The sequence below is a fragment of the Pipistrellus hanaki genome (assembly GCF_964339955.1).
Source record: "Pipistrellus hanaki genome assembly, chromosome: 12".
Taxonomy (NCBI): Eukaryota; Metazoa; Chordata; class Mammalia; order Chiroptera; family Vespertilionidae; genus Pipistrellus; species Pipistrellus hanaki.
In genome coordinates this window covers 19171574-19193639 of record NC_140514.1, presented here as the reverse complement: position 1 = coordinate 19193639, position 22066 = coordinate 19171574, and the positions used below count along the sequence as shown (strand labels likewise).

At 45.9% G+C, this 22066-nt stretch overlaps 2 protein-coding genes across 3 annotated transcripts in view; one reads left to right on the top strand and one right to left on the bottom strand.

The window, feature by feature from the left end:
- MTA3 (metastasis associated 1 family member 3) overlaps positions 1-13234 on the bottom strand; it is a 166672-nt gene extending 153438 nt beyond the window's left edge. Inside the window, exon 1 of the mRNA XM_084901524.1 lies at positions 13081-13234. The gene's annotated coding sequence lies outside the window, so the exon portion shown is untranslated. The remainder of the gene's footprint in view (positions 1-13080) is intronic.
- A 1089-nt stretch (positions 13235-14323) lies between these two features.
- The window catches only part of KCNG3 (potassium voltage-gated channel modifier subfamily G member 3), a 32640-nt gene continuing 24897 nt past the window's right edge, over positions 14324-22066 (top strand). The window contains exon 1 of one of the 2 annotated variants that reach the window (XM_084901536.1): positions 14324-15358. In XM_084901536.1, coding sequence (XP_084757662.1) covers positions 14703-15358 — 656 coding nt within the window. In that variant the 5' untranslated portion in view covers positions 14324-14702. Of the gene's footprint in view, positions 15398-22066 lie in introns of both variants that reach the window. The other variant, XM_084901535.1, reaches the window with a different exon arrangement.

Below are 22066 nucleotides of genomic sequence, written 5' to 3'. Positions count from 1 at the left end.
CCTTCTGAATGTAGGGTATCAACATTTTGTAAAATGAAACTATGACGTTTGCCTTGAGTTTGTAACTCTGTAAAAATTAGAATTCTATGAAACCATTTCTGGGGTAGGAAAGAGGGAGCCACCTATGAAACTGGAGTCAGCTGTGATCCTAACCAGAAAAGACTTGAATCTCATGAAGATATGTCTATTTTCTGTGCATAACAAAAAGCCTATTTTTTTTTTTTTAAAGAGGGAGGAAAAGAGAGGGAGAGAGAGAGAAACATTGATGTGAGAGCATAACTTCAATTGTCTGCCCCTTCCCCCAATGGGGATGAAGCAGACAACCCGAGCATGTGCCCTGACAGAATCAAACAGGCAATCTTTTGGTACTCAAGACGTCACCCAACTAACTGAGCTGCATTGCCTGGGCGTATTTATGTTTTTAAAATCATTTATATCTGCTGCTACCACCCCGATGACCCCAAATCCTTCTCCTTTCAGCTTAACATATAATAGACTGAACTTTCTATATAAAAATCTTTAAAAATAAACACATACACACAAATGATAAGTAAAATATAGATTTTTTTTTATAAGCAGCTTAGAAATGGTGAGCTAATGAAGCACAGTATTATTGTCTTCAGATAACCATGCTTTGCCCAATTGTCTTTATTGCAGACCTGGGATTCTACATGCTCTTACTTCTGTCTCTCAACCTGATGTGGAGGAGAGGGCCAGCATTGCTGGGTCTGATAGGAATCTGAGATCATTCCTGGGCCTTCCTGGGCCTGAGCCCCCACTTGCCCCTCAAACTAGCCTAGGATGTGGACCCACCCTGGTGGTTCTCTGGTCCTCACAGTTTCTCCCCAATTCCCTCTCCGGTTCTCCCCAACTCACCTTCTGGGCTTCAAGAAGCACTCATCTTCTGGGCTTCAAGCCAGGTGAGTCTAGTTTTCCAAATGTCCCTCCTGGTATCCCTCTTTCTCTGCCCTGGAAGTTCTACCCTTTCTCTGTCCTATCTGACGATCCAAAGAATGTTTCTGAAGATCTTGAAAAGCCTGGTTATACTCTTTCATGGAGCTGGGCCTGCTAGCTTTAGGTACAGTGTCACCATTGAATACCAGGTGGCTGTCTTCTTAACTTAAGAGTCCATCCCCTTTCTCGGATGCTGTCACCACCCTTTCCTCCCTATGCCTCCTAGTGTCCCTCTCAGGAAGGTGTTTTTTTGTTTTTTGTTTGTTTTTGTTTTTGTTTTTTGCCCCTGAAATGTTCAGTTCTAAGGGTATTGTTGAACTAAGAAGATTGGCCTACTCAAGCTCAATGATGGCAAGATCCTTTCTCAGTCTGAAAGGATCTTGGTTCTGAAGAGGAACCAAGTTATTCCAAGCGGTTCTCATTTTATCCCTTAAAATCCCTATGACCCAAATTTTTTTTTTAATTTAATATATCTTTATTGATTTCAGAAAGGAAGGGAGAGGGAAAGAGAGATAGAAGCATCAATGCAAGTCCCCCACTGGGGTCAAGCCCCAACCCAGGCATGTGCCCTTGACTGGAATCGAACCTGGGACCCTTCCATCTGCAGGCTGATGCTCTGTCCACTGAGCCAAACCAGCTAGGACCCCAATTGGTTTTGCAACATAAACCACTACAGTTTGACATCCAAAAAATGCATTAAGCAAGGTACTTGCTAAGGCAGAGATGAAATTGGGTGCCCGCTGCAGGAATAACAAATGCCAGCCTCTCCTATGTGTCTATTTGACTATTTAGAAAGTGAGAAGTAAGGGCAGAGTGAACATTCTTCTAGGCCCTAGAATCTAGGGGATCCCACAGTGATGGCATCGAATGAATTGGCACTATTACTAGTATAGCTCACATTTTCACAGCAGGAGAAAACTGTTGGTTTGAGTGACACCGTTAAAATTGGAGTTTCCTTAAGGGTCCTGTACGTAAGGGGAAGTCTCAGCAATGTGTAATTTATATAGAATGCAAACAACACTCGAGAGGTGGTTACTATTGTGGAATCACAATGAGGATAAATTGAAAGTCTTGACTAATGTTGAATTAATGAAAATTATATTCGCTATGTCTTCCTTTCTATAAGCATCTGTGGCTATTGAGACAGGCCACTGGTATAAGTCATTGAGTGTCTGCTAATCCCTGGACACTCAGTTACACACACACACACTGAAACTAGAGAAGAGAATGCCTTGGCACCCTCAAAGGAAACTTGGGAAGCCTATTTTCTTCTTTCCTTGGAGATTTACACTGACATCTGCTCTAATTGTTCTTGCAGTTTCATACATCACCACAGAAGCTAGGGAAAGGATAAGAAGCTTCTCCGAGCCCTTTGATACAAAGATTTTTATTTGTGATGACTTTCCTGCGGGAAGGGGGAAAAATCCTACTTGGAAAACCTAAAGTACTGGTGATAGATACTATTGTAATAATCTGATGGTTATATAACAAGAAAGGAGCAAAGAGAAGAGTAGATAATAGAGGAATGCCATTTATTGTATATGGCTTTGCCAGAAAGCTGTGGTTCACACTCTCTGCGTCTGTTCCCTGATGATGGATGGGGACTAGACAATAGATGCACATCCAGTAAGGTCCGGGTGAGGCAGGAAGGTGTTTACCTGTCGGTCACACCTGGGAACAAGTCAGAGGCCAGAATAGGTGTGGCCACTGCATGGACATGAAAACTGAGTAGTTAAACTCCTAGATAGACAAAGGGAGTTCTATTATTATTGTTGTTGTTGTTGTTGTTATTATTATTATTATTATTATTATTTTAAATATTTTATTGATTTTTTACAGAGAGGAAGGGAGAGGGTTAGAGAGTTAGAAACATCAATGAGAGAGAAACATCAATCAGCTGCCTCCTGCACACCCCCCACTGGGGATGTGCCCACAACCAAGGTGCATGCCCTTGACCGGAATCGAACCTGGGACCCTTCAGTCTGCAGGCCGATGCTCTATCCACTGAGTCAAACCGTTTTGGGCCAAAGGGAGTTCTTGGTCTTGGCTCTTGGTCCTCTGGCTCTCTTGGGACTCCCTTTGCATGGAGCGCATTCCCTTGCATCCCCCAGTGTGACTCACAGCCATGTGGGACTTACACAGTGGACTGGTGGGCTGAATATAGCCAGATGCTCTGCCAGACCCAGCTCCAACATGGAAAGGAGACTTTGGACACTGGCCTTGCTTTTGGCTCTACTGGGGTTCCTTGCACCTTTTCCAAGACTGGATTAAGGGACATGGGACTTTGAAACCCGAGGAATGTTACTCCAGGCAAATCAAGTCTTTATGACATCTCATGCTCATTTCAGCAGTGCCTCAAGAACCCCTACCCCACGAGCGAGCGACGGGGAAATCTGGCCCACTAATGTATCCCGCAACACTAGCAAACGGGAAATAGAGAGAAATGTTCCTTGAAGACAAAGGAAGGTTCTATCTGGGGGCAGGATGTTTCTGGGTCATGTGGCCACGTGGAATTACAGTTGTTGTTAATCCTCACCCGAGGATATTTTCCCATTGTTTTTTTTAGAGAGAAGTGAAAGGGAGGGTGACAGAGAGAGACACACACAGGAATTGGCTGCCTCCTGCGTGCACCCTGACCGAGGCCAGCAATCCCAAGCCCACAATTGAGGTACACGCCCTTGACTGGAATTGAACCCGGGACCTTTCTGTCCAGATGCTGATGTTCTATCCACCGAGCCAAGCTGGTTAGGGCTCAGCATTTTTTTTTTTTTTTTTTTTTTTTTTTTTTTTTCTGAGCCATTGGCTCTGTTCTCTGACCCAGGCCTGAGACAGACTTTTACCAATCTAACTGTTTCTGCTTCAAACTGCCTTTAAAAGCTACAAATCTTCCAGATTGCTGTACCTCTCAGCTTTCTACTGAAAGCATATTTTTTGCTTTATTTTTTTCTCTTCTGTAAGAACATGGGTTGAAGGAAAAAACAGAAAAATGCCTGGAATTTTTGCCATAGAAGGGTAATGGGATCACACATACCAGAATTGGATTATTTTATCTCCAGTTAAGAACTGGAGAAAAAAACTCTGTATTTTAAATTCTGTACATCTTGGAGAAAAATGCAATTGCTGTTGAAGAGTATATCAATTATTAAGTGTGGAGCCAGTGCTATTTTGGTTGTATCTATGATGAGAAGATCATTTCCAGGAATACCCTATGCTTCATTTCAGTCAACCCCAGCCCCAATCTTTCCCCAGACAGAAATAACAGCACTGGGCATGGGGGGTTGGGTGGGACGGGGACTGTAGGTCAGGGAAATTGATTGTTGTTGGGACAGAAGGATAAGAACGGCGGGTGTTTTTTTTTAAAACTGACTCTTCAAGTAGTTAATTTTGGTTCATTATATTGATAAGACAGCTGTCCTCTTTGCAGAATGGATGGAACAGAGTTGGCAACTTCCATAATTTAAAAATGTCTTTGATTTTTCTTGTGAGTAGAACCCGCCCTCAGGCTGTCTGACTCTGCCCTTGGATGTGATCAGGAGCAGAGTGGGGGAATCCCCGTCTCTGCTTGGCTCTCCCGCTTCCTTCTGCCTGTGCTCAAGACCCACTTTGCTGAAAAGCTTCTCTTCTTGGTCTGGAGCACCCAGTCAGGCTATTGGGTCCCTGAGATGTCAATCTACCACCGGAACAATGACCTTTTATATTTCTTTCTTTTTTAAATATGTATTTTATTGATTTTTTACAGATAGAAGGGAGAGGAATAGAAAGTCAGAAACATCGATGAAAGAGAAACATCGATCAGCCACCTTCTTGCACAACCCCTACCGGGGATATGCCCGCAACCAAGGTACATGTCCTTGACTGGAATCGAACCCGGGACCCTTGAGTCCGCAGGCCGATGCTCTATCCACTGAGCCAAACCAATTTTGGCAACCTTTCACATTTCTTTCCATAGTTCCTGTAGTTCCTGAGCTGTGACACACAGAACCTTCTGGATCCACATCCAATTCTTTCTGGACAATTTTATTATTTATTTATTTATAATTATTTTATTGATTTTTTTTTTTTTTTTTTTTACAGAGAGGAAAGGAGAAGGATAGAGAGCCAGAAACATCAATGAGAGAGAAACATTGACCAGCTGCCTCTTGCACACCCCCCACCGGGGATGTGCCCACAACCAAGGTACATGCCCTTGACTGGAATCGAACCTGGGACCTCTCAGTATGCAGGCCGACACTCTATCCATTGAGCCAAACCAGTCAGGGCAGTTTTGTGAGGGTTTTTTTTTTTTTTTGAAACAATTTGATTTAATAATGAACTGTTCTTTCCTTGTAGCCCTGTCTCCGCGTTGTCTCTTTCCTCTGGGTACAAGAAGGAGAGGATGAGGGGACCCAGACACCACTGGCGCTGATTCTAGGAATGTTTCTAACTAAAGCACCTGCTAGATCAGGACTAAAGGGGTGCTCATTGATTCAGGGTAGGGTCCCCACTCGATGAGGAGGGCTCTGCAGAGCCTTTAAATGCCAGGAGGCTGGCATGTACAGCAGGTACAGAGGGAAAGCAGTGCCAAGGTCTCCTCTGCCAACCATTGAACATAATGGAGGAGGTTTTTCAGAAAGAGCCCGGATTTCCCAAGTTGATCAATTCCTGCCTCACTATACGTATACATGGGTACTGTTGGTTCAGCACTCCGAGAACTTTATGACCGTCCACAGGGATCGTCACTCATCCCTTCAACCAGTAGTGACAGAGCTTCACCAAGGAGCCTGGCGCTGCTCCAGGAGCTGGGGGCACCGCTGTCAACGAGACCCAGGGTTCCTGCTCTCAAACGGAGGGAGCAGACTAATGGTAAACAAGAAGCAGGTGCACAAGCAAGATGACTTTTCAAAAATAGCGGCAAGGGGGTAAAGAAAACAGGTTGGCATGCTAGAACGAATGATCGGGGAAGGCCTCCCTGAGGAAGTGACATTCGAATTGAGACTTGACTGACAAGGCGTCAGCCACAGTGCCCTGGGTCAGCATGCTCCGGGCAGAGGGAGCAGCAGGTGCACGGCCCCCGGCGTAGCTGAGCAGAGGAGGAGGCAGGCCACCGTGAGGACGGGCAGAGGAAAAAGAGAGAACGAGAATTTGGTAGAATGGTATGTGCTGTGATATTAAAAAAACAAACAAACAAACTAGTTTTTTCAAAACGGAGAACATAATTCTTACATTTGGTGAAATAATAAAATAAATAAAAAGGACAAGAGGTTTACAATAACCAATAACAAGTAGGTCTCCTATCTACTCCAACCTTCCCAGTCCCTCAACGAACAAATAACCACCCCATAACTGTATTTTATGTATCCTTTCAAAAGTCTTATTATATGTCTAGTAGAGGCCTGGTGCATGACATTCCTCTTGCAGTCCGGGACCCCTCGGGGGATGTCCGCCTTCCCCGAGGGGTTCTTAGCCCTGCCCTGGAGGTGGAAGTGGGAGAGGCTCCTGCCACTCAATGCTGCCACTCAAGGGTCGGGCTTCCGGCTGAGTGGCGCTCCCCCTGTAGGAACGCAATGACTACCAGGGGGCAGCTCCTGTAGTGAGTGTCTGCCCACTGGTGGCCAGTGCACACCATAGCGACTGGTTGTTCTACCATTTGGTCGATATGCATATTACCCTTTTATTATATAGGATATTCATATATCTTTATTATGAGGAAGGAATAATTTAGCCCACAGCTCATGACCTAGGCTCTTTCTGCTTAGCAGTTTGGCTTGGAAAATGGTTCTCTGTGAGCCTTTATAGACAAAAGCATTAAGTCCATGGGTATGCTATTATTTAAATGACCAGTCTCTTGATTATGGACATTTAGGTTGTTTGTAGGCTTTGGTGATGAAAACAAAACCATGATCCTTAAATGTACATCTTTGTGAAATATATGACAACATCTGTAAAGTAAATTTATGGTGTTAAAATTGCTGGTTCACTAGATGTGTGTGTACTATTCGATTTTAATAGCTGTGGTCAAATGTGTGCTGACCACCCTGGCTGAGTGCATATGGGAGGCAGTTGATTATGGATATTTCTCTCTCACATTGATTTCTCTTTCTCTCTTCCTTACTCTCTCTAAAGATCAATAGATAAACACATCTTCAGGTGAGGATAAAAAGAAAAGTGTGCTGACCTTTCTTACACTCAGGAACACTTTGGATGGGATCTTCATTGCAGATATGGTAAAAGAGTTCATTTTGGTCTAGTCTGGAGGAATAACGGTCAACATTTAAAAATAGGCTTAAATGAAGCTCAAGGTTTGAATTTTTTTTTTTTTACTCTTTAATTATGGACAACCTAAATTAAATAAAAGGGGGAGAGATAAATATAATAACCCCCTATCACTCAGCTTCAACAATTATCAACCCATGGCCAATTTTGTTTCATCTATGTCCCTCCCTATCCACGTGCCCCTGCCTTTGACTATTTAAAAAAAAAAAAGTATTTTTTTTTAAAAAAGTATTTTTATTGATTTCAGAAAGGAGAGGAGGAGAGATAGAAACATCAATGATGAGGGATAATCATTGATCAGCTGCCTCCTGTACGCCCCCTACTGGCGATGGAGCCCAAAACCCAGGTATGTGCCCTTGATTGCAATCAATCCTGGGACCTTTCTTTCAGTCCACAGGCTGATCCTCTATCTACTGAGCCAAACCAGCTAGGGCTACCTTTGATTATTTTGAAGCAAGTATCAGATATTATATCATCTCCTCAAATATTTCGGGATATGAAAGTGGCTTTTTGAAGATTAGTTATCTTGTAGAATGACCCACATCCAAGAGTTGCCGGATTGCTTTCTCTGGTGTTACCTAACGTGCTCCTCCCTCCCCAGGGGTGTTTGATGTTTGGCAGAGAGGACAGCTGGCAGTGAACCAGCCTGGGAGGCCAGAGGGGCTTTGTGCACTTGGGGTTTTAGGACTGGGTCCGGCACTCACTCGGTGGCTGTGGGACCTTGAGCAAGTCTAACCTCTTGAAGCCTCATTTCCTCATTTGGAAAATGGGGGTTCTAATAAGACTGCTTTTGTGGAAGGCGGAGGGGCTCTTAGTCACTGCAAGGAGCAAGGGACATGTAGCGGTGGTGGGGAGAAGGGCCATCTCCATCCAGCAGAGCAGCAGGACAGGAGTGAGGTTTGGGTAAAGATGACAAAGAAGAGGGGCCATTCTGTAATGGCGCAGAATGTTTTTGCTCTTAATGAATGATGTCACAAAAGGGACAAAACATGTCACTTCGGCATGAGGCTTATTTTGAGCTACAATCACAAGAACTTCATCAGGTATAAGAAAGGTACTTTGGCCGAAACCGGTTTGGCTCAGTGGATAGAACATCGGCCTGAGGACTGGAAGGTCCCAGGTTCGATTCTGGTCAAAGGCATGCACCTTGGTTGAGGGCACATCCCCAGCAGAGGGTGTGCAAGAGACAGCTGATCGATGTTTCTCTCTCATTGGTGTTTCTGGCTTTCTGTCCCTCTCCCTTCCTCTCTGTAAAAACTAAAAAAAAAAAAAAAAAAATTAAAAAAAAAAATATATATATAAAGAAGAAGAAAAAAGGTACTTTGATCCTTCCCTTTCCCCCCCTGAAAGCAAGAAGTAAAAGTCTCACATGGAAGATGTTCTATCATCAAGGATAGGAAGTTCAGCTCCAGCCAGTTTGGCTCAGCGGTTAGAGCGTCAGCCCTCGGATTGAAAGGTCCTAGGTTTGATTCCAATCATGGGCACATATTTCGGTTGCAGGCTGGCCTCCGTGGGAGGCAACCAAGTGATGTTTCTCTCTCACATTACTGTTTCTCTCTCTGTCTCTCCTGCTCCCTCCCACTTTCTCTAAAAATCAATGGAAAAAATATCCTTGGGTAAGGATTAAAAAAAAAAAAAAAAAAGATATGGGAAGTTGAAGCAAAGAGAATTCTGTACAAAAACACCTTGCTAAAATATTTACCTTCCTTTAGTCTCCCATCTATTTTACTTTTCTACAATTGCCTCTCCTTCTTCAACCTGGTATAAAAGCATTTAGGTTTTGCCACTTCTTTGGGTCTTCATTTCCTTACGAGGGCGCCATGTCACATAAGACTTACATTAAAATGCACTTGTATGCTTTTCTCCTACTACTATTTTTGTTTGTTTGTTTTTTGCTAATATGTTTTGTGTCCATCTCATGCTTAGGCCCCAGTTGAAAACCCTAAGGGAGTAGAGGTAAAGTGTTGCCTCCCCTAGAATGATTACACAGTGACCCTCTCAGAGCTGGAAATGTAAGGAAGACAGTGCCCCTTTCGCTTGAGTAAGAGCAATCAGCGTCCTGGAGCTGAGAAAAAGGCAGGGACGTTGGTGTGGGATGGGGTGACATGACCCTCTGGAGGCGTCTCATGTTTAAGAATGGGGGCCATGTGGTGGGATGGTTCTGAGGGCAGTTGATTGAAAGCTACAAGATTGCCTTCTACAGGGGTAATGGCGAGTGATGTCAACAGAGCCTTCCAAACATGAAAATAGAGACATGTGCAGTTTCCATTTCCATTCAAAAAGCCAACTTTTTGGCCCTGGCCAGGTAGCTCAGTTGGTTAAGAGTGTTGTCCAGACACACCAAGGTTGTGGGTTCAATCCCCAGTCAGGGCACATACAAGAAGCAACCAATGAATGCATAAGTGGAAAAACAAATTGATCTCTCTCTCTCTCTCTCTCTCTCAAATCAATAAAAAAAAATTTAAAAATCTAACTTCTTAAAGCATCTACTGTTTCTGCAGATGCTGAGAAATAAACTGGTTTAACACTTGGAAATATGAATTGACAGCTTTCTAAAGCAAAACTGATAAGCAAGCTGCAAGGACCAGCGGTGCCCACAGGGTATTTCAATTTATAAAGCTTCCGGGAAGGTGTTCAGAGTCCCTGACCACATCTAGTTCTGCAATGCAAAGTGATAGAGGAGTCTGTGTTCAATTTGGAGGGTCAGCAGGGTAAGGGTCACAACTTTACACTGAACATCTTTTAAAAAATATTTTTTTTTATTGTTTTCAGAGAGGAAGAGAAAAGAGGAGAGAGATAGAAACATCAATGATGAAAGAGAATCATTGATTGGCTGTCTCCTGCACTACTGGAGATTGAGCTCGAAACCTGGGCATGTGCCAGTGACCAGAATTGAACTGGGACCCTTCTCTCTGCAGGCTGACACTCTATCCACTGAGCCAAACCAGCTAGGGCATTACACTGAATTTTTGATGGTTAAGGTTACCTATTTGTGGTTGGTCACATTTTTTGATGAATCAATTCACTTGTCCAATTTGTATTTATTTAGAATCCTATAATGAGAATGAGAATGGCCTATTTGGGCTTGTGGAAGCATACAGGAAGTGAGATATTTTTTCTGTGTCATGCACTGAGCTATAGCCCACACTCACATTATCTCATTTAATGCTCACATCACCCCTTTGATGTAGCTATCATTATCTCTACTTGCTTGGAGGAGAAAATGGAGGCTTAAGGAGATTAAGGAACTTGATCCAGGTCACTTAGCAAACAAGTTGTGCAGCCAGGATTCCAATCTTGGGAGGGCCCCAAATAACTAGTTTGGACTTTATTGTAATACTAGAGGTCTGGTGCACAAAATTCGTGCAAGGGGATCGGCCCCCTGCTGCTGCTGTGGAGGCTGCTTAGTCCAGAAGGACGTCAGGTCTAATTAGCATATTATGCTTTTATTATTATAGATAATATTGTAATTTTGTAGATCAATAGATCTTTTTGGGTTTTCGAACTCAGGAATGACTTGGTTAAAATGAACAGAAGGAAGAGCTGTCCGGTGGCATAATACAGGATTCACAGGAGGAAAGAACCAGAGTGCAGGAAGATCAGATAGAAGGTTGTGGCAGCAATGCAGACCCTGCAGATGGAGTGATTAGAGTTTGGAACCAGGAAACCTGCTTCCAGCCCCTCTCTACCATGAAGCTGCTGACTGGGGTACCTCAGGCACGTTCAGCACCACATCTCTGGAGCCTTCCTATCCATCCCTAAATAATGGGTTGATAAATTGAGATGACAAAATCTCTTGGTTCTTTCAAATTCTAAAATTCTGTCTGATGCCTTTAAATTTTAATGCATTCTAAAGATTTATATATCAAGGCCCTAAATATCATCTGGGATCCAAGAAAGAATTTAGATGTCATAATTCTTAACATAGTTTTTCAAAGTGCAAAAGAGTAAAATTGCTTTTAAGAAGGTTTTCTAAACCAGACAAGCCAATTGTTTCTGCACCTTACCGCTTCCTCTGTGTAAGAAAATAATTTGGGTATTGCTGCTGCCGCAGTGGTTGATGAATCAAATAGGAATATTACTCTGGAAACAAATGAAATGATGGAAACCCATCTCTAAGAAATGTTGCAGGCACAAATTGTATTGCCATCATATTAATTTGTTTTTCTGAGCTCATACTTAATTTAAAATGTGATATTCCTTTAACTGGACCAATCAACAGAGTTTAGAGCGATTTTTATAGATGGAGAACACAGGAAATAAATACAGTAAATACAGAACATAATCAACAAAATAGCTGGTCTGTGTTCTGTGGCTTGAGATGCTTCTAGAAAGTATTTTTAATAAGTCCCTGAGGAATTGGCTCTTGTTGAAGCCCGAATCTTCTCTCAACTCACATCTGCAGACTTTTTTTTTAAAAAAAAATATGTATTTTATTGATTTTTTACAGAGAGGAAGAGAGAGGGATAGAGAGTTAGAAACATCGACCAGCTGCCTCTTGCACACCCCCTACTGGGGATGTGCCCGCAACCAAGGTACATGCCCTTAACTCGAATCGAACCCGAGGCCCTTCAGTCCACAGGCCGACGCTCTATCCACTGAGCCAAACCAGTCAGGACTGCAAACATCCCCATCCTCCTTTGTTATAACAGATCAGTGTCCAGGCTCTGCTGAGTCCTCTGCCTCCCTGTTTCCTTTCTCATCTATGAAGATGTGGGGATGGGGTTTTCCTTCCTGGGTTGTACAAATGGATGTCTCCTCAGAATAACCCAACAGGCAAAGGAATCTTCCTTTGATAAAAGCCATTTACATAATAAAAACCTGCTAGGATTCCATCACTTATAGGATGAGGTCTAAATTGTGCAGCTGAGATGCCCACCGTGACAGCCAAGCGAATGCATTCATTCGCTTTCTTTAGACTTCCATCCTTCCCATCTGGGAGCTTTCTCCTTGGAATGCTCTGTTCTTTCTCTCCACCAGCTCACCAGCATCACCTCCTTTGATTCCATCCTGAAACTCACTTCCTTCAGATGTTTTCCTGGTTTAGTAGCTACTTAGCAAAGAAATAACGCCTACTTTTGAGCTTTCAATCATATGAAATACTTTTAGGATAAATTATTCACATCTAGGGGTAAACAACTTACAGATTTTCATTCTTTGAGAAAACACCCACCAATAAACTAAAAAAAAAAAAAGATAATAAAAGGAAAGAAAAACCACCCAAACAAAATAGAAACAGCAGAATCATAGATATATAGAACAAACTGACAGCTGTCAGAGGGTGGGGGCAGTTGGAGGCTGGATGAAAAAGATAAGGGATTAGAAAAACAAACAAACAAAAAACCCCACAGACAAGGACAACAGTATGGTGGTTGTCAGAATGGAAGGGGGTGCAGGGGGATGTGGAAGAGGGCACAGGGGGATAAATAGTGGCAGAAAGAGACTTGGGGCGGTGAGCACAGGATGCAGTATGCAGTGTGTCACTGAGCTGTGCACTTAAAACCTGCATGGTTTTATTGACCAATGCCCAATAATTTAATTTAAAAAAAAGGGGGGGGGGAAGAAACCACGCCGTGATTTTATTTTATTTTGTTTTTTACTTGGTGAGAGAATACTCCCATTTTCAGGTGTCTCCCCGCCTTAGATCCATACTATCAATAGACCTAGAGCAAAATGACTCTTTTTGGTGACCTCTAGTGGGCACGAGACAATCCTACAAAATTACGAAAAGTGAAGGGCCAAGTCAAAAACCCTCCTTAGTAACCCAGCTGGGTTCCTCTCAGGTCAGATGACCGCACCTCCCACCCAGCTCCACCCTTCTTTTTTCCTCCCGCATTTGTTTTGCATGTCACAGAGTGTGCCTTTACCACTCACCTGTTCCACCTCTGCGCGGGCTGGGCTGCCGGTGTCAGACATCGCTGTGACTTGCTGGCAGCAGCCGTTTTCAAATAATCCCGGCCGAGCGGAACCCATTGTCCAGGCATGGACCAGGGCAGAGCACAGGGCAGTTCTCTCTGCGTAGCTTCAGAGGTTCTGAAAGCTCCGAAGGCCGGTGCTGCAGCCAGCGTGCGGGGTGGGTGCACGTGGGGGGGGGGGGGAGCAATCAAGACTTTATGAAAAAGAGAGGATGCAGACGAAGGCAACGAGCAATCTGTTGTTGCCAGTGGCAAAGGCGATTAGCCCCAGAGTCCCGATGGGGTCCAGGCGCTCTCCATGTAGGCGCCCTCTTAGGACCGGTGACCCCCTCCCCCAGAAAGCGGGGGGCTGGGGCCGTTCTCCTCCGCGGGGGAGTGGCTCCGAGGTGGGGCACATTGGGGTGTGTGGCCGCCTCGGAGCACGCGGTCCGTGATCTCCTCGGGAGAGGCAGAGCAAAGAGTCTGCAAGAAAAAAGCAGCTGCTGGGGCATTTTCTCCGAGACATCCTTCAGGCGGCCTCAGACGCCGGGCTGGGTTCTGGACAGTTTCTGGAAAAAGCTCTCCAAACGCCGTCTGTCCCAGCCCCTCCAATCCCGCACCCCTAGTCCTCACCCGCGCTGGCCGGGTTACCTCCCTTTGCGGGGGAGGTTGATCAAGGGTTTTGGGGTTCTGTCCAAGTCATCCCGATGGCCCCCAGGGCGGGACGCGCGGGAGCAGGTATATCCCAGCCGCGGGGCTTGGCTTCCCCTGCTCCACCCGGGGGCTCCCCGCTCTTCCCCCCCTCCCCGCCCCGCGGACCCCTCCCGGCCGCTGCGGGGGCGGAGAGGGAGGACGGAGAGGGAGGCCGGAGAGGGAGGACGGCGTCACGAGGCGGGCGGGGAGCCCGCGGTCCGGGGCGGGGCGCCGGGGAATCCCAGCCGGAGCGAGCGAGCCCGGGAGGTGCGGGCGGGAAGGGGAGGGCGGCGCGCGGGGAGGTGAGCCGAGCGGAGCCGGGAGCCGCGGAGGCCCCGCCCCCGCCTCCGAGCCGGCTCCTCGCCGCCGCCTCCGGAGCCGCTCACTTCGCTCCTCGCCTCTGGACGGACGGCGGCGGCGGCGGGGCGGCTGCCACATCCGCGATCGCAGGGAAGGAGCGCAGAGGACCTGGAGCCATCCCGCACCGGCGAGCCCCCCGCACCCCTCCGGGGGGAACAGCGACCCCGCCTTGGAGAGGACAGACACCCCGGCCTCCGAGGGGGCATCTCCCGGGCGTGAGGGGCGGCGGCTGCCAGCCTCGGTCTCCCTCCGCCAGCGGGGTGCAGCGCTGACCGGAGGGGGCTCCCGGGACACCTTGCAGGTACCGATCGCTGCGCGGAGGGAGCGGCCCTCGGAGGGAGCGACGCTGGGCAGCGGAGGCGGCGAGAGCCAGGGGTCCCCGGGTCGGCGCAGCGCAGAAGCGGAGCCCGGAGGAGCCCGGACCGGGCAGCCCGCGGGCCCCGACGGCGCGCTCCTGGGCCGGCCCGCGGCACACGCAGACCCTGATCGGCGGCGGCGGCGGCGGCGGCGGCGCCCTCGGGCCTCGGGGCTGCGGCGGGGCGGCCAGCCATGACCTTGGGGCGCAGCGGGGCGGCCTCGGTGGTGCTGAACGTGGGCGGCGCCCGGTACTCGCTGTCCCGGGACCTGCTCAAGGACTTCCCGCTGCGCCGCGTGAGCCGGCTGCACGGCTGCCGCTCGGAGCGCGACGTGCTCGAGGTGTGCGACGACTACGACCGCGAGCGCAACGAGTACTTCTTCGACCGGCACTCGGAGGCCTTCGGCTTCATCCTGCTGTACGTGCGCGGCCACGGCAAGCTGCGCTTCGCGCCGCGGATGTGCGAGCTGTCCTTCTACAACGAGATGATCTACTGGGGCCTGGAGGGCGCGCACCTCGAGTACTGCTGCCAGCGCCGCCTGGACGACCGCATGTCCGACACCTACACCTTCTACTCGGCCGCCGACGAGCCGGGCGCGGGGCCCCGCCAGGAGGAGGAGGAGGAGGAGGAGCGGCCGCGGCGGCGGGCCGGCCAGGCGGCGCCCTCCCGGCGCTGGCTGGAGCGCATGCGGCTCACCTTCGAGGAGCCCACGTCGTCGCTGGCCGCCCAGGTGCTGGCCAGCGTGTCGGTGGTGTTCGTGATCGTGTCCATGGTGGTGCTGTGCGCCAGCACGCTGCCCGACTGGCGCGCCGCGGCCGCCGACAACCGCAGCCTGGAGGACCGGAGCAGGTACTCCGCCGCCGCCGGCCCTGGGAGGGAGCCCTCCGGGTAGGACGCACTTGCTTCTCTGCCCGTGGCGTCCGTCCGTCCGTCCTGTCGCCAAGTCTGTGCGTCCCCCGTTCCTCGTCGTCGTCGTCGTCGTCGGTCGGGTCGCGTTCTCTGTCCTGTTTGCCTCTGGGAGGCCGGCCCATCTAGGTGTTGGGGGCCCAGCGATGTCCCCCGCCCCCTCACATCCCCAAGGCGTGGCCGGCAAGGCAAGGGACAGGTGGATGGAGCCTCACTCCCCATCCCCATCCCCATTTCCCCCTGGCACAAGCGGCTCTGGTGCAACTAAGACACACACACACCCCGCCCCTCTCTTGGGTGAATCGCCAGGCTTGGAGAGGGGTAGCTAGAGACAAGCCTTTGTAGTTACTTTTAAAAATATATATTTTTTATTGATTTATTATTTTTTTTTTTGCAGAGAGGAAGAGAGAGTTGGAAACAACGATGAGAGAGAGTCACCGATCAGCTGCCTCTTGCACACACACACACACACACACACACCCGGGGATGTGCCCGCAGCCAAGGTCCATTGCCCTTGACCGGAATCGAACCTGGGACCTCTCAGTCCCCAGGCCGACGCTCTATCCACTGAGCCAAACCGGTTTCGGCTGTAGTTTACTTTTGGGCAGTTCCCAACCGGTTAGCGTTAGATTTCTGTAAACTTTTCTCGGGTAAGTATGCAACAATTTGAAACTGAACCCGAGAGCAGTTTGTGGATTCTTTGCCCTTTGGGGGTGATATTTGAAAAGATGGTGGTCTTGCTATGGTGAAGGAGGTCTGCTCGACACTGTCCGCACTTGCTATGCACGCTGCACAACATGTACCGTAATGGGGTTGTTATATTGTGGAGGAGATGGACTTATCTATAGGCTCAATCTAAAGAATGGATGTCGTCGTGTCCTTCTCTCCCCTTCTTTCCTGCAAAGTGTGGCGTTCACGGGGCACCTGCCCACCGGTGGGTACCAAAGACTCACCCTGTGGCACTCAGAGGGGTCTTCCGTATGGAGAGGGGGAAACATTATTACCTTGGGAGAGGAGAAACATCTAAACTGCTCCAGACCCAGAACCAGTGTTTGAATAGTTAATTAAAAAACAAAACAAAAAACTTTACTAGGATGAAAGGGAAATATAGAAATCTTTTCCTTGGATCCTTCTTACCTGGGTAAAGGTGGACTTTTCAGGGGAGACTGCCTGTTTGGGCACCATACAAAATTGCTTGTTTTGTTTTACCTTTGATACTGTTTTGAGATGCCCCTGCAACCCTTTTTTAAAATGCCGCCTTTAATCTTCTCCTGACAGGCATGTGCGTGTTTCTAATGCTGTCATTTCTCTGCCTTGCTGTTGCAGTGGGTGTTTTCCATATAATAGTCTTCCTTTGGAGAGGAAAGATCGTTTTCTTATAAATGTGAGAAGTAAATAAAATCGTCCAGTACCGTGGAGTCCATTACTGCTATGCCACGTTGGCATGAAATCCAAGATGCATGCTTTGGAAGGATATTCATTAGAAAACTAATTTTGTTTAATGTATTAGGTTTTGAGTTTTGAGTTTATCAATAAGAATTACTTATCTGGTACTACAACAGTACGATTAAATTAATTTAGACACATAAATACATAAGTGCCTTTGATTTTTTTTTTTTTTTGCCTTTGATTCTTTTAGTGGGCCATAGGAAAATAATTGGCCTTGAAAGGATTCACTAGTAATTGTAGACTTCTACGGTTAGTGAAGGTTTAAGCTACATTAGCAAAGGAAGCAGGAGAAATGAGTTATTACTACGAATATTTAGGGGAGTTGGCTAAATCAGTATATAAGCAAACAGTCAAATAAGCTGAATAATAATTTTTTTTGGGGGGGGGATGTTTGAGGAGAAGGGAAGGGCAGTCTGGACATCTTAATGTAAAGCATTTGGAAAAAATAGGAGACAAGGATAATAATAATGGGGGGGGAGAGAAAGTGAGAGAGAGAGAGAGAGAGAGAGAGAGAGAGAGAGAGAGACCAAAAAAGGGAAGAGGCAGATGGAAAAGGAGAAGACTGCAAAAGAAGTGAAGAAAGAAGATAAGAGTACTGCTTAATTTGTGTATAAGTATTTTATGTATGTATATAATTACTCAAGTCAGAACTGTTTCCTAGATACGCAGATATTTCAGGCAAAAGCATCTTTTTCTTGGCTTAATGGCCCAGTTTTGAGCTTCATTTGGATGATAGGTATATGGAAATCAGTATCTGTAATTCCAGGCAGGTAAACCAAGGGATGACGGGATGACCAGGGGTCGCACATTACAGAGGGAGACTCCCACAGCCTCCTCCAACCAAGAGGGCCCTAAACTGGCCCTTGGAGTTTAACCTCTCAACTCCTGCTCGCTTGTGGTTGATGAAGTTAGTCTTTATAACACATCATTCTGATCACTGGTTATATTTGACATCTACCACATAAAGTCAAAACTTCTGTTTTGGCCTACCAGGCTCTTTATGTCAGAATTTGTCTTTTTTTTTTTTTTTTTAACTTAGCCCATGGTAATTTGCAAGGAACTTGTCAGTATCTGCTGTGTTCAAGGCACATAGGTGTTTCAAATATAGTAACTTTTTTTTTTTTTTTTTTTTTTTTTTTTAAAGAAAAGGTGTCAAGTTGGTGAGGTAGGAAGCAGAGAGTTGACCAACTGTTTGAGTTGAGTTGTTCTGAGAAGGCCTTCAAGGGATGGGAAGATGGACACAAGCCGTCTTTGGAAGGTTGCAGAGGTATTATTTATTATATAAACTAGTGTAAATAATGTGTGCCACCAGGGAACAAAATAAGGAAAATTTTCCAGGTGAAAGAAATGGCATGGACATAGGCTTGAAATCTGCATATTATGCTTAGTGGGTATGGATCCAGTGAAGGAGTGAGAGGTAGATAGAGAACAGGTGCTAGGAGGGCTGGCATGAGAGGGTGGATAGTTTTATTTTACAAGCCGTGGTTAGTCTTTTATGTGTTTGGGGGGACTTGGTTATGAGTATAAAATAACGTCATGAGTTTTGCACTGTTGATTGAAGGTGGGGGAGATTGAAAACAGGAGAATAAGTTTAGAGATCTATCCAGAGGGGGGGAAGGAGAGCTTGGATTGCTTGGAGGTAGTGAAAATGGAGACGAAATGACAACTCGGGGAGATATTAGGAAGGCTCAAAATTAATCTAGGGCATTGGAAGGAGACAGGCTCGGGGACTGGTGAAATGGATTTCCAGGAGCTAGGAGCACTTCCGCCCCCTGCAGGCTCCATTTGTCCAGGCTGGCCTGCTCCCCTGTTCCCAAGCCATTCCTTACTGTGCATTTCCTTGCCTATTGAAACCGGATCATATATCAAGCCCAGCTCAGATGCTATTTCTCTTGTGAAGCCTTTTCTGATTACCTAGTAAATGTGATTTTTCCTCCTGAATTTCTTGAGGGATTGCTTACTTGTGCTACTTATTTGGCATCTATAATATCCTTTCTAGCGTGGTCATTATTTTTTCAAATAAACACGTCCTCGCTCCTAAACTAGAAGAGTTGAAAAGCCCTAGGAGGCAGCTAAATTCTCTTATACTATTTATTATGATAGCATCTTCTAGGGGGGGAAAAATGATTATCCCAGCACAATAAATACTACTGTTTATATTACTTTTCAGAATACAAGCTTCCAGGGATATATCTTCACTTTCAGAGACTGAGGAGCTGTGTGGGATAGGGCTGTGGCCTTCGGACGGCCCACGTCTTAGTTGAGGACAGTGGGATCCTGTGCCAGGATGAGAAAAGTCTATTAAATCAAAGAACAGTTATTTATGATGTACTCACTGTGCAAAAGAAGTAAAAGATAACAATATGATTTCTTTTTATCGGCCTTTTGAAATTGTGGAATGGCACACAATCTGAAGTTTGGAAGAAATCTTGGGAGGTTTTTCAAATCAGTAATTTAAAACATTTGTGTGTGGATATGGTCTTTTACATTGATTTGTTTTAGATGATTAATAATCATATAAATAATAGTTTGAAGCCCATAAGCTATCAAAGCAAGCCTTTCTCCATTACCCACCCATTCATTTCTTCTTTCATGCTACCAAAGTTATTTTCTGTCATTTCAAAGACATTTTATATATTTACAAGGCATATCATATATATTTTCAAAAAACAAACAAAAAAAAAACCTCACAGAATGATAACACTGTCCTGAAACTTGCTTTATTAACTAACCAATATGTCATGGAATTGGTTCCACCTACATATATAAAAGCCTAAGTGACCATTTGACCATTCAACTGGTAGCTATGATGTGCATTGACCACCAGGGGCAGATGCTCAATGCACAGGCATAGAAACGTGGAACAGACTGATGAATCTCAGAGGGAAGGGGGGAGCGGGGAGGACAAGAAGCGATTAACCAAAGATCTTATATGCATACTAGAGGCCCAGTGCACATATGATTTATGTACCGGTGGGGTCCCTCGGCCTGGTCTGCGGGGATCAGGCCAAAACCAGCCATCTGACATCCCATGAGGAGTCTCGGATTACGAGAGGGCCTCTAGTATGAGTATAAAGAGCTGTCTGATTTTCTTACGCAGCTGCATAATATTCCCTTGTGTAGAATAACTTCTAGATAATTTGTATTGTTTCTTGTGTGTAGGATATGCTGTAGTGAATATCCTTGTGCATGTGCATTACTTTGCTTTCATGAAAGTATATCCATAGGCTAATTTCCTGAATGTTAAGTCATATACACTTTTAATTTTCATAGGTAATTCCAAATTGCTCTCCAAAAATATTATATCAGTTTATACTCCCACCAGTAATGTGTGAGGGAGCATATTTCTTCATAATCTACATAGTGTCAATTATACTTTTATTCTTTATCATGCTGTAAAGGTGAAAAATGATATCTAGTAGCTATACTTTATTTTTGCCTTATTTTGAATAAAAGTTGTACATCTTTTTTTTAAAAAATACTTTTATTGATTTCTTTTAGAGAGAGAGGAAGGGAGAGGGAAAGAGAAAGAGAAACATTGATGTGAAAGCAAAATATCGATCTGCTGCCTCCCACATCCTCCCTACTGGGGATAGAGCCAGAAACCCTGACATGTGCCCTGACCTGGAATTGAACCAGCCACCTCTCTATTTCCAAACAACCGAGCCCCACTAGTCAGGGCAAATTGTGCATCTTAACACTTATTCAGGGGGTCCTTTATCTTACTTTTTGGTGAGCTATTTTACCTCTTGCTCATTTTTGACTTTCATAGTTAGAAGCTTAAAAAAAAAAAAAAGAAAAAAAAAAAAAAGAAATTAACCCTTTGTTTATTATATGAATTGCAAATATTTTGTTCTCTACTTTAAGATCCCATTAAAAGCAAACCATATTTACCTAGAACATAGTAGCTGTACTTGTAATATCTATTCACTGAGAAAAAAATTTCATAAATTATTTTTAAGAACTGTGAATTCTAAACATCTGTCAATAATTTCTTGACTGCTGTCCCTGTGCCAGGAACTGTGGATACAGAGGTACATAAGACAGGGTTTCTGCTCTATGGGAGCTGGTGGGCTAGTGGTAATGAGAGGAGAGAGAGACAACAAAGTCAACAAACAAATAAGAATTTCAGATAGTGCCCTGGCTGGTGTGGCTCAGTTGTTTGAGCACCATCCTTTGTACCAAAAGCTCACTGGTTTGATTCCTGGCGAGGGCACATGACCAGATTGCAGGCTTGATCCAGTTGGGGAGGCAGCCTGATCAATGTTGCTCTTTCATGTTGATGTTTCTCTCTCTAAAACAATCAATAAAACATATTTTTTTAAAAAAAGAGTTTTGCATAGTAAAAGAAAACTAGTCTAGAATGCATAGGATGTGAGGAGGCGACGTGGCTTGAGATCTGAATGATGAGAAACACTGGCCATGGAAGAGGTAAGGAAACATGTTCAGGGCACAGGGAGCAGCGAATGCACAGGCTCCGAGATAGCAACGAGCTTGGCTTGTGAACAGAACAGAAAAGGAAGGCCCGTGTGGGCCAGCATGTAGTCCAAGAATGGGAGAGGGGTAGATGAGATAGATTTGAAGGAGGCAGGGACCTATCAGGCAGGGACCTATGTGCCCTGGGAAGCAGTTTGGCTTTTATTCCAAGTGTGACAGCTAAGCCTTTGGAAGGTTTTAAAGCAGAAGGAAGATAGGATCTGAAGTGTTTTAAAAACACTAGTGACCCCTGGGTCGAGAATGCCCTGAGGGGGGCAACAGTAGAGGTGGCAAGCTCTGGCAGGTAGAGATGATGTGGGGCTTGGTAGAAGGGGAGTAGCACTGAAGGTGGTGAGGAGTGATTGGATTTCGGTAAAAATGTGGATGTGGCTATTGATGACTCGTTTGCCAGTGCCAGACAGCATGCCAGGAATCCTTTATAAGATGAAGGAGTATTAGGACCCACATGTAGTGAGCTGGGAATCCAGTTCTTTTCTATATAATAGAGTCTGCTTCCCATTTGGGATGAAGGCGCTAGAGGAGGGATCCTGTACTGTTTTCCTTTTTGTACCACCAAAAGCATCTCATTGAGAAGACTGCCGGCCCCTTCTGTGAAGGATGTTCGGTGAAGCCCAAACTGGTTTGGCTTAGTGGATGGAGCGTTGGCCTGCGGACTGAAAGGTTACAGGTTGGATTCTGGTCAAGGGCATGTACCGTGGTTGCGGG